Source organism: Trachypithecus francoisi, unplaced genomic scaffold, assembly GCF_009764315.1.
Source record: "Trachypithecus francoisi isolate TF-2019V2 unplaced genomic scaffold, Tfra_2.0 Lachesis_group4, whole genome shotgun sequence".
Lineage (NCBI taxonomy): Eukaryota > Metazoa > Chordata > Mammalia > Primates > Cercopithecidae > Trachypithecus > Trachypithecus francoisi.
The window spans coordinates 127,042,969-127,059,558 of record NW_022681469.1 but is presented as its reverse complement, the minus strand read 5'-3'; the positions used below and the strand labels follow the sequence as shown (position 1 = coordinate 127,059,558).

Below are 16,590 nucleotides of genomic sequence, written 5' to 3'. Positions count from 1 at the left end.
GTCATTAAGTTTTGACAATCACATACATCATAAGCCTACAGGAATTCCAAGATCTAGAGGTCTGAGGACTCTGAATCTTCTGCAAGTTACGTATGATTTAAGAGAAAAAGAATCAACCCTGTATACCTTAGAAATGAGGTTACAGTATTGACTTCAAGAATATAAGGCTCCTACCAGGTCTAAAAAGACCTCGTTTCAGCTTCTTTTTTGGAATGCAACCCTGCAGTTTAAGAATAATGGGAGCACAACTTCCCCAGGAAACTTCTACATTTATTTTATACCAAAAAAGTTATGTGCAACATATAAACATTCTTACATATTTACATTTGGTTTTATTTACCAGTTAGCAAAACGGCACCTTAAATCTCTGATAAAAGAGTATTTCTAGCTAGATTAAAGGGGAAACCTGCCCAGTGAACTCCATTTTAAATGAATGTTTACTCTGGAGCTTAAAGCACTAATAAGAAATATTTCTCATGGAACATACTGGACAGATCATACACCTAATACTTAGGTCATGCCTAATACAGTTTTATAACAAAACATTTCACCTTTTCTAGGCGAATTTGTAGTAAAAAAATGTTTAAGTAAGTAGCTGGGGCTCCCACCCTTGCCTTTTTGGTTTGATGGAAGGGTAGTTCTCACAATTAGAAACCATAAGTGCTGCCTGAGGTGTCTGAAATGTTTCACCAATGCTTGTGTGTTGGAGCAAAAGACATGAGGACAGAAATTGCATAATAGGTCATTAGGTCTGTCTCCCCAAATAGGTTACCAGAAGTCACAGTGGGCCTCCTTGTTGGCATCTGTCTAATATTGATTTTCAAGACAAGATCTCCTGTCACTCTTGGTACCAATCTAAGTTATGAAGTAACTGCTGAAGATAACTCTGTACTTTTTGTCAATAGTCTTTTCAAAAACTAAATGAAAAACAAAAGTCAACAAATAGTTTGTTGTTGTTGTTGTTGTTGCTGTTGTTTTGAAACAGTGTTTCGCCGGGCGCGGTGGCTCAAGCCTGTAATCCCAGCACTTTGGGAGGCCGAGGCGGGCGGATCACGAGGTCAGGAGATCGAGACCCTCCTGGCTAACACGGTGAAACCCCGTCTCTACTAAAAGTACAAAAAACTAGCCGGGTGCGGTGGCGGGCGCCTGTAGTCCCAGCTACTCGGAGGCTGAGGCGGGAGAATGGCTGGAACCCGGGAGGCGGAGCTTGCAGTGAGCCGAGATCGCGCCACTGCACTCCAGCCTGGGCGACACAGTGAGACTCCGTCTCAAAAAAAAAAAAAAAAAAAAAAAAAGAAACAGTGTTTCACTCGTTGCCCAGGCTGGGTTGCCCAGGCTGGAGTGCAATGGCGCAATTGGGAACTCACTGCAACCTCCACCTACCGGGTTCAAGCAATTCTCCTGCCTCAGCCTCCGGAGTAGCTGGCATTACAGGTGCCTGCCACCATGCCCAGCTAACTTTTGTATTTTTAGTAGAGACAGGGTTCCACTGTGTTGATCAGGTTAGTCTCGAACTTCTGACCTCAGGTGATCCACCTGCCTCAGCCTCCCAAAGTGCTGGGATTACAGGTGTGAGCCACCATGCCTGGCCAGCAAATAGTTTTAATTTCACTGTATTCTTGGTCCTCTTTGAATGTAGTCTCTTTGAATGAAAATAGTCAATGCTTTGAACATCATTTGAAAGTAATGAATTTAAGGAGAGGACACATGTATAAAGGAACAGTGATTCTGGGCACACAGCCAGTTAAACCTGAGTTATTTCACCAGAAATTTACCTTCACTGAGAGCAACTAGCTGTAATGCAAAACCAAATGAAATCCTCCAAATCACCCAGATTCCTGAGAATTTATCATCTAACCCCAATTCGTCTTATTTCTTCAAATGATATTTGTGAGCATCAAGTCAATAAATGGCTTCATTTGGAACAAATTACTTAAAAAAGATGAAGCATGGAATTACTGCTAAAAACAAATGTTTCCTCTCATCTGTCCTTTAACACTGGTGGCTAGTAATGCTGCAGTGTTCAAATATTCAGTCTAAAACCGGCAAAACAATCTTCTAATTTTATAACACTGGTGATTCCCCCCTCTTCTGGGCAGAATAGAAGGTGTAGAAGGGAATCTGAATTCTCCAGGGCAAAAAACCCCCAATTACCACCACCAGGGTTCTGTTACTTACTGAGACACTGGCATTACAATGCTGTTATGACAGGCAGTACGTGTTCCTCTCTCAGTGAGAAAAAAGGGTATTAATCCGACTGGGCCATAAGCATGTGGCAAAAAAATTTTATACAACTGAAATAGTGGCTTCACCGAGGTTTAGAAAAGCAAAGGAAAAACTGAAAGGGTCTGGCTGACCATTTCCCCATGTTTTCTCAGGTAAGAGTTGAAGGCATTTGCAAGAATGCAACATCAAGACAAGCTTTAACTATACTCTGCTGATTGATACAAAATAGGATGAAAAACCATTGGATACTGGGACACGAGGAACTTGTTTAGCACAACCGGTGTTATGTGTACCAGTTTTAACCATTAGGCCATTTCCACTGTAGCTTAGAGAAAAGAACCAGAGGACTGCCTTGGTAGAGCTGGACGTGCTGCTGTAAGACGGCCTCACTGTACAGCCCTAAAACCTGAGGACTTCTTTCTCCATAGGCACCAGACGGCCAATCAGTGCTTTCTAGATTCGTTAACTACTTCAGAATACAAGAACAGTACATCCATACTCCAACAGCCATTGAAAGATTCACATTCATGGGAAAACACAAGTCTTGATGAAATCTTAAGTTAAGCTATCTTTTAAGAAACTGGTTGAAACTGGTGAAAAGTTCATTACAATTCGGACTTGATACCTGCCTCGGGCTAGAAGACCTACATTGCGTCAATTCTGAGTCAGTTGGAAGCTACAGAATTGTTGCTGATCCTACACATTTGAGTTTACAGAGCAGAGCCTGTCCCCTCCCTTCAAAGAGAAGACAAATAAAGCACTCAAGAGATACTGGTCTCATTGACTGTTTTTAACATAAAATGAGTAATCAGATTGGAAGCAAAAACATTACTGCTGCTTCCCAATCAGAGGAGTAAAATGATCACACAGGACCCTTCTGCAGAGTGCGGGTTTTCTACCTGACGGTGAAGACAGGAGGGCAGGACACTTCTGCCCAAGGTCAACACACAAAATATTTGGTTTGAGATTTAAGACAGAAGGCACTTTTAACATTCTGATATCAGATGTTAACCATACAAACGTCCTGTCACAATTTCATTTGGGTTTACTCGAATCCCTTCCAAAATTCTTCTTACTGCATGTGTGTCATGAGAGCAGTGGCGACACGACCAGATTTAGCCTTGAGATGTGTCTACCTGTTCCTATTCTCCCAATGAAGCAAACTGCGCAGCATGTCAGCCCTGAAGGTTACAAATCCAGTATTTGACTGCAAAACAACTAAATTAGACATCCGAGTGGTTAGTGCAGAAAGAAACAATTAGCAAGAACACTGGCTCCCACTCTGGAGCGTCGGGGCTTAGACTGGTCTTTTCCATCATAATACTGTTTGGTTGACTGGCACCAACATTAAGGAAAAATATCTGCATGAAAATTCAACTGGTGGAAGAAACTTTACCTAATAATGCCAGGCTTATATTTCCAGCTTTTCTCCAAAGAAAAAATACCCATTTTCCCATCCTTGGTGTCCTGAAGGCCTTGGACTTGAAGGTCTGGCCACATGACTCATTCTGTAAGGTTAACAATTGGCCCAGTTTTATGACTGGACACAAACAGGACTTAAACATTCCAATTTAATTTCTTCCTTTCAGAAGAGGGAGATGAAAGGGAACCAACCACCCTATTATTATTTTTTTCACCCTATTATTTGCTGCACCCACAGCGGCCAGTACTTTACACAAGATGCTGTGTACAGGCTATTTTCACTATCTCCTCAGTCAACGCTCAGCTGACAGTTCTTCAATGCTACACTCCAACTAAACTGTACAGTAAGTTCTGCAGAAATGGATCTAATATTTCTACCTTTATTTACAAATATCACATAAATGGATTCTAGTTGAATCTACATGTTTAAATCCATCAGCTAAAAACATATTACATATTGTAAACATGGCAATATTTAATACAGTATCTATTCTAGAATATTTTCATGTCATGATCACATTTGTTATACCTGAAATAGAATTTATGCACATTAAAGAATTACTAGCAATGGTTGCTCACTTTACAGTTGAGGGCAGGGGGCTAGGGCTACATTTTATCATTTCAGAAACATCTTCAAAGTAAAGTTAAAGCTTGTCTTTGATTGGCTCGGCGTATCCTTTTTGTATCCATATTAAAATGAAGATTGACACAGAAAATAGCGAGGGCCCCTTCTAATTTACAGGATTTTTAAAAATCAGTTTGAGATTCTTAGGGAAATTGTCTGTTGTGAATAATAATAATAATAAAAACCTGCTGCAAAATAAACTGAATGGAAAAGGGGCTTGAGACTGTCAGGGCAGAGTCCGTCAGGCATCAGTCCTGCTTGGGCTGCAGCTGCCGCTTCCAGGCCTCGTTCAAGTAAACTAGTCGTTTGTAGTTGATAATGAGAAGAAGGAAGTTCAGCACGTACGTGACGACGCAGATAATGCAGAACTCCTTCAGCACAAAGTACAGAATGTAGGCCAGGTACAGGGACCCCACGACCGACATGATGGAGGACGTCATGAGGATCAAAGCCGCCATGGCGCTTGCTGTCATGCCTGTAAGAGAAGAGACGTAGGCTCAATCAGGCCTTGGCGCTGGAGACAGGCTTTCTGAGTGACAAGGACTAACACTGTGTGACTTGCTGCAGTGTTTGAATACTGATCTTCCTGCCAAACTCTGAAAATTGAGAACAGAAATACTGGTCTGTTTCGTTAAAATTATACAGGTGGACTCTGTAGATCAAATGCTAGCTTTTCAGGGTTTTGAGATGGGGTTTCACTGTATTGCCCAGGCTGGAGTGCAGTGATACAATCTCACCTCACTGCAACGTCTACCTCCCAGGTTTAAGCAATTCTCCTGCCTCAGCCTCCCAAGTAGCCAGGATTACAGGCATGTGCCACCATGCCCGGCTAATTTTTTGTTGGCCAGGCTGGTCTCCAACTCCTGACCTCAGGTGATCCTCCCACCTCAGCCTCCCAAAGTGCTGGGATTACAGGCGTGGGCCACCATGCTCAGCCAAATGCCAGTTTTATAGCTGCAATGTTGTTGATTTCTCAGTCTTTCAGGTGAAATATTACTAATTTCACAAACTAACCTACTTGAAAATATGCACACAAGGTAAACATGCAGTCTCACAATCACATTAAGCAATGAAGCTGACTTGTAACATCAACAGCCCCAAGACACCAAATGAATAAAGGGACATGAGGACCACAGCCTTTTCCTAAACTGAGCTGCACACATTTGGTGAGAACCTTCTCTGGTTTTCACTACAGCCTCCCCATCTGTGGAAAGTAAAATTTGCTTTTCCATGTTTAGATCAAATTGATTAAAAATCCACAATGAGAGGTGACTACATCAACAAGCTGCTGAGGAGAGAAAAAGAAACTCTTGCTAAACATTTCAGGAAGGGCTCACCCTGGTGGATAAGGGAAACCACAGCTCATTGGCTGTATGTGGGCCAAACCCGATCAAGAAAAATGGTGGACATGTGTGCTAAACCCAGGCTCTCAGCAGAAAAAGCACTTAAAGCCAGGCGCGGTGGCTCATGCCTGTAATCTTAGCACTTTGGGAGGCTGAGGCAGGCAGATCATTTGAGGTCAGGAGTTTGAGACCAGCCTGGTCAACATGGTTAAACTCTCCTCTACTAAAAAATACCAAAAAAAAAAAAAAACATTGGCACGGTATTGCATGCTTGCAACCCCAGCTACAAGGGAGGCTGAGGCATGAGAATTACTTGAACCCAGGAGGCGGAGGTTGCAGTGAGATGAGATTGCACCACTGCACTCCAGCCTGGGCAACAGAGTAAGACTCTGTCTCATTTAAAAAAAAAAAAAAAAAAAAAAAAAAAAAGGGCACCTGAATTCTGGACTCTATCTTCACATGTATTGTTTTTAGTTTCCTGTGGCCAAATGCACATGGAGAATATGTGCATTTATTTTCAAGGACAGAGAAGGCAGAGCATGTTAAACGGCCCTCCTACCCAATGACTCATGGATAAGGATAACAGAAACAGGAACAAAATAACCGGTGGGAGCAGGTTTAAAGAAGTCAATTAAAGAGCTGAAATCCCGGTGCCTGTTGGCAAAATTCGAAAAGCAACAAGAAGATGCATATGGGCTGGCTGGGCCACAGCCACGGGACTAGATGTTTTCATAGGGCACTTCAAGACTAAGGTGCTGCTGAATTATTGCAGGGACTAGCAAATCTGGTCAGCTACCTGCTTTAGTAAATAAAGTTTTATTGGCACTCAGCCATGCTCATTCATTTATGTAATGTCTGTGACTGCTTTCACACTAGAAGGCAGAGTTGAATGGCTGCAGCAACTGGCAAAGTCAATTTTCTGCCAGGCCCTTTACTGAAAAAGTTTGCTGACTTCACCTATGCTAAACAACTAACATTTCAAAATTAATGCGGTCACAATTTTATCTAAGAAAGTTAATTTCAAAATGATACGGGCAAGTTATTTCTTCCTCCATGCCTCTCTTTTCTCAACTGTAAAATTGGGATAACAATCATGCTTACTTCCCAAGACTGCTGGACAATTAAATGAGCTGAGATAATGCAGGGTTAAAGCACTTAGAATAGTGTATAAATACCAGCTCTCCGTTAAATACTACCGTAATGCAACTAGGTACTTGTGGCTCAGGGTAAAATTCCCAATGGAATTTAAAATGTGCTGTAACTCTAAATAAATGATGGTACAACTATGCAATGGATTAGTTTGCAGCTGTAAAAGAGAATGAAGACATTTAATAAACTGATATGGAAAAATCCCCACAATATATCCATCAAGCAAAGAAAGAAAAGAAAATGCAAGCTGTAGAACAGTGGGTATAGCATCTGCCTTTTATATTTTAAAAAGGAGGAAAATTAAGATTGTGTATGTGTACTTTCTCGTATATGCAAAAAGAAACTCTAAAACAATAACAAGCTACCAGCTGGGGCTGAGGAGCAGTGGAAACCATGGAAAAAGAGAAGGGATGGAACAGATTTTTCTTTGTGTAACATTTTATATATATACATTTTGTTTTCCTGAAGGAGTCTCGCTCTGTCACCCAGGTTGGAGTGTAGTGGCACAACGTCAGCTCACTGCAACCTCCGCCTTCCGGGTTCAAGCAATTCTCCTGCCTCAGCCTCCCAAGTAGCTGGGATTACAGGTGCGTGGCACCACAACCGGCTAATTTTTGTATTTTTAGCAGAGACGGGGTTTCACCATGTTGGCCAGGCTGGTCTTGAACTCCTGACCTCGTGATCCGCCCATGTTGGCCTCCCAAAATGCTGGGATTATTAGCATGAGCCACTGCGCCTGGTCCTTTTTTAAAAGTTTTGAACCATGTGAATGGATTACCTATGAAAAAATTAAATTAAAAATGCTGTATCTCAAACAGCTTAGAAGGGAGTACAGATGTATACATACGTAACAAACCTGCACGTTGTGCACATGTACCCTAGAACTTAAACTACAATAAAAAAGAAAAAAAAAAGTGAGTACAGATGTCGTGCTCTGGAAACTGTTGGGTTAGTTGAAATGTGCCTCCCACAAAGACACCAACATTAAAAAGCATATGAAGCATCTAAATGCAAGTCCAAAAATGTGAATGAAAAGACACATATGATACATATGATTTAAAATATGTATATACCGTGGCATTAAATTAATGGTAAAACAAAAATTTGGTTGTTGCACTTCTGTCTTCAAAAGTTAATCTAGTTAAAGGCTTTTCTTAGGTTCTTTGCCTTTAAGGGAAAATGCCTTGCATTTGGGCTTATACTTCATATTCTTCTCTAGAAATCCAGCAAAACGGAAATATGCAGAATACAGAGTGAAATTTCTCCCTCCTCCCAACCAGCAGATCCTTTTCTATGCATTTACATGCATTTATACAAACATGTTTGTCCTATACTTATTATACCAAAATTTGCATTTTTCACTAAATAGTGTCTTTATCTTTCTAGGATGTAAATATAGATCTCCTTTTTCCTTTAATGGCTACATAGTATTTCATAGTATTTTCTAATTTATTCAACCATTACCTATTTCTAAGCTAACTTTTTTTTTTTTTTTTGCTATTTCACACTGTACTGCTATGAATATCTGTGTGCACACATCTTTGAACTTCTGCAAGATACGCAGATATGGAACTGGGCAAACTCGACAGAACTACTGAGAATGATTTAGATTTATAATTTGCCTCAAATCAATTTCAGATAGAAGAGTTACATGTATTTTTAATGAACCAAATCAAAAGAGCTGACAGATAATGGAATATTAACAATTAAAATACAAAAGCATTGGTATGCAACAAGATCTATAAAAAAGAAGAAAAATAAAATGCAAAGGTAACAATGGATGGATTTAACTCTGAAAGTATAAAAATTTAATAAAATATAAATTCGTAACACAAAAAAAGAGAAAGAATGTGTTAAATGTTTGTAATACAATAAAAACGTACTATTATCGGGATCCAATATCTAAATGGACAATAAAAGGAAATTAAAAAGAGTAAAATTTAAAGTAATAGGTACTAATGTGTAACTATTAGTAATTTTTCCTTAGTAAAATTTCCTAGTAATTTTTAGTAGTAATTTTTCCTACTAAAAATTTAGTAATTTTTACTAAACTATTAGTAATTTTTTTCCTGTAAAAAAAAAGAAATTTTACAAAACACGTTTTAAAAATAAAGATGGCTGGAGCTTCAGGGAAACCAAAGAACTGAGGGAGAAGCAACTTGGTAACATCAATAAAAATTTAATAAAATATCTGTGTTTTTTGATCCTATGCCTGGAAATATATTTTGTGGAGATAATTCAAAGAAGGAAGGAGCAGGAGGTCTTTAAACAAAGTTTATCACTGCAGCATTATTTAGAAGTAAAAGGTGTGAAACCTAGATGTTAACAATAACACTTAGGATAAACGACACTATGTTGAAACAGAGTTCATATTAAATTATTGTTAGTTTTTGAGACGGGGTCTTGCTCTGTCACCCAGGCTAGAGTGCAGTGATGTGATCTCGGTTCCCTGCAACCTCCATATCTTGGACTCAAGGGATTCTCTGACCTCAGCCTTTCAAGTAACTGGGACTACAGGTGTGTGTTGCCACACCCAGCTAATTTGTGTATATTCTGTAGAGACGGAGTCTCGCCATGTTGCCCAGGCTTGTCTTGAGCTCCTGGGCTGAAGTGATCTGCCTTTCTCAGCCTCCCAAAGTGCTAGGATTACAGGTGTGAGCCACCACACTGGGTCCCAAATTATTATTATTACTTATTTTTATGAGATGGAGTTTTGCTCTTGTTGCCCAGACTGGAGTGCAATGGCACGATCTCAGCTCACTACAACCTCCGTCTCCCGGGTTCAAGCAATTCTCTGGCCTCAGCCTCCCGAGTAGCTGGGATTACAGGCATGCACCACCATGCCCAGCTAATTTCGTATTTGTAGGGAAAAGAAAGAGAGATCAGACTGTTACTGTGTCTATGTAGAAAAGGAAGACATAAGAAACTTCATTTTGAACTGTACCCTGAACAATTGTTTTGTCCTGAGATGTTGTTAATCTGTAACTTTGCCCCAACCTTGAGCTCACAGAAACATGTGTTGTATGGAATCAAGGTTTAAGGGATCTAGGGCTGTGCAGGATGTGCCTTGTTAACAAAATGTTTACAGGCAGTATGCTTGGTAAAAGTCATCGCCATTCTCCAGTCTTGATAAACCAGGGGCACAATGCACTGCGGAGAGCCACAGGGACCTCTGCCCTGGACAGTCAGGTATTGTCCAAGGTTTCTCCCCATATGATAGTCTGAAATATGGCCTCGTGGGATGGGAAAGACCTGACTGTCCCCCAGCCCGACACCTGTGGAGGGTCTGTGCTAAGGAGGATTAGTAAAAGAGGAAGCCTCTTCCAGCTGAAATAAGAGGAAGGCCTCTGTCTCCTGCCTGCTCCTGGGAACAGAATGTCTTGGTATAAAACTCAATTGTACATTTGTTCAATTCTGAGATAGGAGAAAAACTGCCCTGTGGCGGGAGGTGAGACATGTTGGCAGCTGCTTTGTTATTCTTTACTCCACTGAGATGTTTGGGTGGAGAGAAGCATAAATCTGGTCTACGCACACATCCAGGCATAGTACATTCCCTTGAACTTATTTGTGATGGAGATTCCTTTGCTCACAGCTGACCTTCTCCCCACTATCACCCCGCTTTCCTGCCACATTCCTCTTGCTGAGATAGTGAAAATAGTAATCAATAAATACTAAGGGAACTCAGAGACTGATGCTGGTGCAGGTCCTCTGTATGCTGAGCGCCGGTCCCCTGGGCCCACTTTTCTTTCTCTATACTTTGTCTCTGTCTTATTTGTTTTCTCAGTCTCTCGTCCCACCTGACAAGAAATACAGGTGTGGAGGGGCAGGCCACCCCCTTCATATGGCGCCCAATGTGGGGCCTTTAGGGTGAAGGTATGCTAAGAATGTAAACATTGAGGACAGCCGACCAGAGATTCCCAAGTATGTCCACGGTCAGCGTTGCGGTAAGCTTGTGCACTCAGAGGACCCCAGGGTAACAATGGGACAAACTGAAAGTAAATATGCCCCTTATCTCAGCTTCATTAAAATTATCTTAAGAAGGGGGGAGTTAGAGCTTCTACAGAAAATTTAATTATGCTATTTCAAACAATAGAACAATTCTGCCCATGGTTTCCAGAACAGGGTACTTTAGATCTAAAAGACTGCGAAAAAATTGGCAAAAAATTAAAACAAACAAGTAGGAAAGGTAAAATCATCCCACTTACAGTATGGAATGATTGGGCCATTATTAAAGCAACTTTAAAACCGTTTCAAATAGAAGAAGATAGCATTTCAGTTTCTGATGCCCCTGAAAGCTCTGTAGTAGATTGTAAAGAAGAGGCAGGAACAGAATCCCAGAAAGGAATGGAAAGTTCACATTGTAAATATGTAGCAGAGTCTATAATGGCTTGGTCAACACAAAGTGTTGACTACAATCAATTACAGGAGATAATCTATCCTAAAACATTAAAACTTGGGGGAAAAAGGTCCAAAATCATCAGGGCCATTGGGACTAAAACCACAATGGCCACCTCCTCCTCAGCTGAGTGAGTGCTGGGGGAGGGAACCTGAAACTAGGCTCGCTACGACTCGGCTGGTGGCGCCCATTATTGCCCAACCTACAGTTCACTACGGTGAGGGAACAATTCAGACTCGCCCTGTAGCATCCTGTCTGGGTCATGCAGTGGTCGCTCCCTAAGAAAAAGTTGGGGGCGCTACATAAAATAGTCAAAAACTATTTTAAAAAGGAAATGTTTCACCCACTTGTCTCTCCTTAGAATTCTCCAGCGTTTGTAATTCAAAAAATATCCGGCAGATGGCGCATGCTGACCGACTTAAGAGCTGTTAATGCCATAATTCAACCCATGGGGGCTCTGCAACCTGGATTGCCCTCTTTGCCCATGATCCCCAAAGATTGGCCTTTAATTATAATTGATCTAAAGGTTTGCTTTTTTACCATTCCTCTGGCAAAACAGGATTTTGAAAAATTTGCTTTTACTATACCAGCCATAAAAAATAAAGAACCAGCCACCAGGTTTCAGTGAAAACTGTTGCCTCAGGAAGTTCTTAATATTCCGACTATTTGTCAGACTTTTCTAGCTCAAGCTCTTCAACCAGTTAGAGACAAGTTTTCAGACTGTTATATCATTCATTATGTTGATAATATTTTGTGTGCTACAAAAACAAGAGACAAATTAATTGACTGTTACACATTTCTACAGACAGAGGTTACAAATACAGGACTGACAATAGCATCTGATAAGATTCAGACCCCTACTCCCTTTCATTATTTGGAAATACAGGTAAAGGAAAGGAAAATTAAACCACAAAAAATAAAAATAAAAAACACATTAAAAACATTGAATGACTTTCAAAAATTACTAGGAGATTTAATTGGATTTGGTCAACTCTAGGCATCCCTACTTATGCCATGTCAAATTTGTTCTCTATCTTGAGAGGGGATCCAACATTACACAGTAAAAGAACATTAACTCCAGAGGCAACTAAAAAAATTAAATTAGTTAAAAAAAAATTATGTCAGCACAAGTAAATAAAATAGATCGCTTAGCCCCATTCCAACTTTTGATTTTTGCTACTACACATTCTCCAACAGACATTATTGTTCAAAATACAGATATTGTGGAGTGGTCATTCCTTCCTCACAGTACAATTAAGACTTTTACATTGTATTTAGATCAAATGGCTACATTAATTGGTCAGGCAAGCTTACAGATAGTAAAATTGTATGGAAGTGACCAGATAAAATCATTGTTCCTTTAAACAAGGAACAGGTTAAGCAAGCCTTTATCAATTCTGGTACTTGACAGATTGATCTTACTAATTTTGTGGAAATTATTGATAATCATTACCCAAAAACAAAAATCTTCCAGTTTTTAAAATTGACTACTTGAGTTTTACATAAAATTACCAGACATAAATCTTTAAAAAATGCTCTGATGGTGTTTACTGATGGTTCTAGCAATGGAAAAGTGGCTTACACCAAGCCAAAAGAACTAATCATTGAAATTCAATATCACTCAACTGAAAGAGCAGAGTTGGTTGCTGTCATTTCAGTGTTATAAGATTTTAATCAGCCTATTAACACTGTATCGGATTCTGATATGTAGTACAGGCTACAAAGGATATTGAGACAGCCCTAATCAAATATAGTATGGATGATCAGTTAAACCAGCTGTCTAGTTTGTTACAACAAACTGTAAAAAAAGAAATTTCCCATTTTATATTATTGATATTTGAGCACATACTAATTTACCAGGGCCTTTAACTAAAACAAACAAGCTGACATGCTAGTATCATCTGCCTTCATAAAAGCACAAGAACTTCATGCTTAACTCATGTAAATACAACAGGACTAAAAAATATATTTGATATCACATAGAAACAGGCAAAAAATATTGTACAATATTGCACTCAGTGTCAAGTCCTACACCTGCCCACTCAAGAGGCAGGAGTTAATCCCAGAGGTCTATGTCCTAATACGTTATGGCAAATGGATGTCACACATGTACCTTCATTTGAAAAATTGTCATTTGTCCATGTGACAGTTGATACTTATTCACATTTTGTATGAACAACCTGCTAGACAAAAAAACAAAGTACTTCCTATGTTAAAAAACATTTATTATCTTGTTTTACTATCATAGAAGTTCCAAAATAATTTAAAACAGATAATGGGCCAGGACACTGTAGTAAAACATTTCAAAAATTCTTTTTTTTTTTTTTTTTTTGAGACGGAGTCTTGCTCTGCCACCCAGGCTGGAGTGCAGTGGCCGGATCTCAGCTCACTGCAAGCTCCGCCTCCCGGTTTATGCCATTCTCCTGCCTCAGCCTCCCGAGTAGCTGGGACTACAGGCGCCCGCCTTGTCGCCCGGCTAGTTTTTTGTATTTTTAAGTAGAGACAGGGTTTCACCGTATTAGCCAGGATGGTCTCGATCTCCTGACCTCGTGATCCGCCCGTCTCGGCCTCCCAAGTGCTGGGATTACAGGCTTGAGCCACCGCGCCCGGCCTCAAAAATTCTTAAATCAGTGAAAAATTACACATACAACAGGAATCCCTTATAATTCCCAAGGACAGGCCATAATTAAAAGAACTAATAGAATACTCAAAGCTCAATTAGTTAAACAAACAAAAAATATAGGAATATAACACTCCCCAAATAAAATTTAATCTAGCACTTTATACTTTAAAGTTTTTAAACATTGACAAAAATCAGACCACTACTTCTACAAAACAACATTTTACTGAAAAAAAAAAAAAAACTGATTTGGTGAAAAAAACAACAAAAATAAGACATAAAAAATGAAAAAGGTAATAACATGGGGAAGAGGCTTTACTTGTGTTTCACCAGAAAAAAATCAGCTTCCTGTATGAATACCCACTAGACATTTATCTACAATAAACCTATCGAAGATGCAAAAAAAAAAAAAACAAAAACAGAAAAAAGCACCTCCACAAAAACAAAAAACCCACAATCAAGCATCATCAACTTGCCAAGTAAACAAAATGGCAATATCAAAAAAACAGATAAAGCTGCCATCCACCAAAAAAGTGGAACCACTGACCTGAGGTCAACTAAAGAAGCTGACACAGTTCGCTTAAAAAAAAGCCTAAAAAAAACAAGGGTAACACAAACTCCAGAAAATATACTGTTTACAGCTTTGATAACTGTATCAACGGTGGTAAGTCTCCCCATGTCTGCAGAAACAGCTGCAGCTAATTATACTTACTGGGCCTATGTGCCTTTCCTGCCCTTAATTCGGGCAGTCACATGGATAAATAATCCTATTAAAATATATGTTAATAAGAGTGCATGGGTACCAGGCCCCACAGATGATCGTTGCCCTGCCAAACCTAAAAAAAAATAAATAAATATTTCCATTGGGTATTATTATCCCACTACTTGCCTAGAAAAGGCACCAGGATGCTTAATGCCTACAACCCAAAATTGGTGGGTAGAAATACATACTGTCAGTGCCACGAGGAGATTTACTTATCACATGGTAAGTGAAATGTCACTTGAGCCACAAATAAATAATTTACAGGACTCTTCTTATCAAAGATCATTAAAATTTAGGCCTAAAGGGAAGCCTTGCCCCAAAGAAATTCCCAAAAAATCAAAAGGCCCAAAAGTCTTAGTTTCGAAAAAATGTGTGACTGATACTACAGTGGTGTTATAAAACAACAAATTCAAAACTATCATAAACTGGGCCCTTTGAGGACAATTATATTATAATTGTAAGGGCCAGACTCACTCATATTCACAGGCCCCATCCGTCTGGCCCATTAATCCAACCTATAAGAGTGATTTAACTAAAAGGGAAGACCAGGTTTATAAAAGGTCAAAATCACCCTATCCATAAAAATGCGGTAAAAAGAGAATTTTATCACCTCAACCAAAGTTAGTTAGTCCTGTTACTAGTCCTAAACATCCAAAATTATAAAAACTTACTGTGGCTTCACACCACACTAAAATTTGGTCTGGAAATCAAGCTATAAAAACAAAAAATCATAAGCCATATTATACTATCAACCTAAATTCCAATCTAACAATTCCTTATATACTAGTTGTAAAAAACATAGTTATTAAACCAGATTCCCAAGCTATAACCTGTGAAAATTTTAGATTGTTTACTTGCATTGATTCAACTTTTAATTGGCAGCACTGTATTCTACTAGTGAGGGCAAGAGAGGGCATATGGATCCCTGTGTCCGTAGACTGACCATGAGAGGCTTCCCCATCCGTCCATATTTTAACAAAAGTATTAAAAAAAGTTCTAACAAGATCCAAAAGATTCATTTTTACTTTAATGACAGGGAGTATGGGTCTTATTGCAGTCACAGCTACTGCTGCGGCTGCTGGAATTGCTTTACACCCCTCTGTTCAAACTGCTAAATACGTAAATAATTGACAAAAGAATTCCTCAAGATAGTGGAATTCTCAGACCCAAATAGATCAAAAATTGGCAAACCAAATTAATCATCTAAGACAAACTGTCATTTAAATGAGAGATAGGCTCATGAGCTTGAAATATCTTTTTCAGTCACACTGTGACTGAAATACATCAAATTTTTGTATTATACCCCGAGCCTGTGATGAGTCTGAACATCACTGGGACACGGTTAAATGCCATCTACAAAAAAGAAAAAATAATCTTACTTTAAATATTTCAAAATTAAAAAACAAATTTTTTAAGGCATCAAAAGCCCATTTACATTTGGTACCAAAAACTGAGACAATTGTCAAAGCTGCTCATGGCCTCACAGACCTTAATCCCATCACTTGGGTTAAAACTATCAAAAGTTCCACTATTGTAAATTTTGTATTAATCCTTGTATGCCTGTTCTGTCTGTTTTAGTCTACAGGTGCATCCAACAACTCCAAAAAGACAACAACCAGCAAAAACGGGCCATAATGATGATGGCGATTTTGTCAAAAACAAAAGGGGGATATGTAGGGAAAAGAAAGAGAGATCGGACTGTTACTGTGTCTGTGTAGAAAAGGAAGACATAAGAAACTCCATTTTGACCTGTACCCTGAACAATTGCTTTGCCCGAGATGCTGTTAATCTGTAACTTTGCCCCAACCTTGAGCTCACAGAAACATGTGTTGTATGGAATCAAGGTTTAAGGGATCTAGGGCTGTGCAGGATGTGCCTTGTTAACAAAATGTTTACAGGCAGTATGCTTGGTAAAAGTCATCGCCATTCTCCAGTCTTGATAAACCAGGGGCACAATGCACTGCGGAGAGCCACAGGGACCTCTGCCCTGGACAGCCAGGTATTGTCCAAGGTTTTTCCCCATGTGATAGTCTGAAATATGGCCTC

At 39.5% G+C, this 16,590-nt stretch overlaps 3 protein-coding genes across 15 annotated transcripts in view; 2 read left to right on the top strand and 1 right to left on the bottom strand.

The window, feature by feature from the left end:
* Positions 1-16,590, top strand: part of RABGEF1 (RAB guanine nucleotide exchange factor 1) — a 1,203,668-nt gene that overhangs the window by 330,394 nt on the left and 856,684 nt on the right. The gene's annotated exons all lie outside the window — the stretch shown is intronic.
* The window catches only part of CRCP (CGRP receptor component), a 344,305-nt gene that overhangs the window by 6,851 nt on the left and 320,864 nt on the right, over positions 1-16,590 (top strand). The gene's annotated exons all lie outside the window — the stretch shown is intronic.
* Positions 2,271-16,590, bottom strand: part of LOC117072933 (vitamin K epoxide reductase complex subunit 1-like protein 1) — a gene marked incomplete at its 5' end in the record, with an annotated part of 30,818 nt that continues 16,498 nt past the window's right edge. Inside the window, one exon of the mRNA XM_033193426.1 lies at positions 2,271-4,748. Coding sequence (XP_033049317.1) covers positions 4,522-4,748 — 227 coding nt within the window. The remainder of the gene's footprint in view (positions 4,749-16,590) is intronic.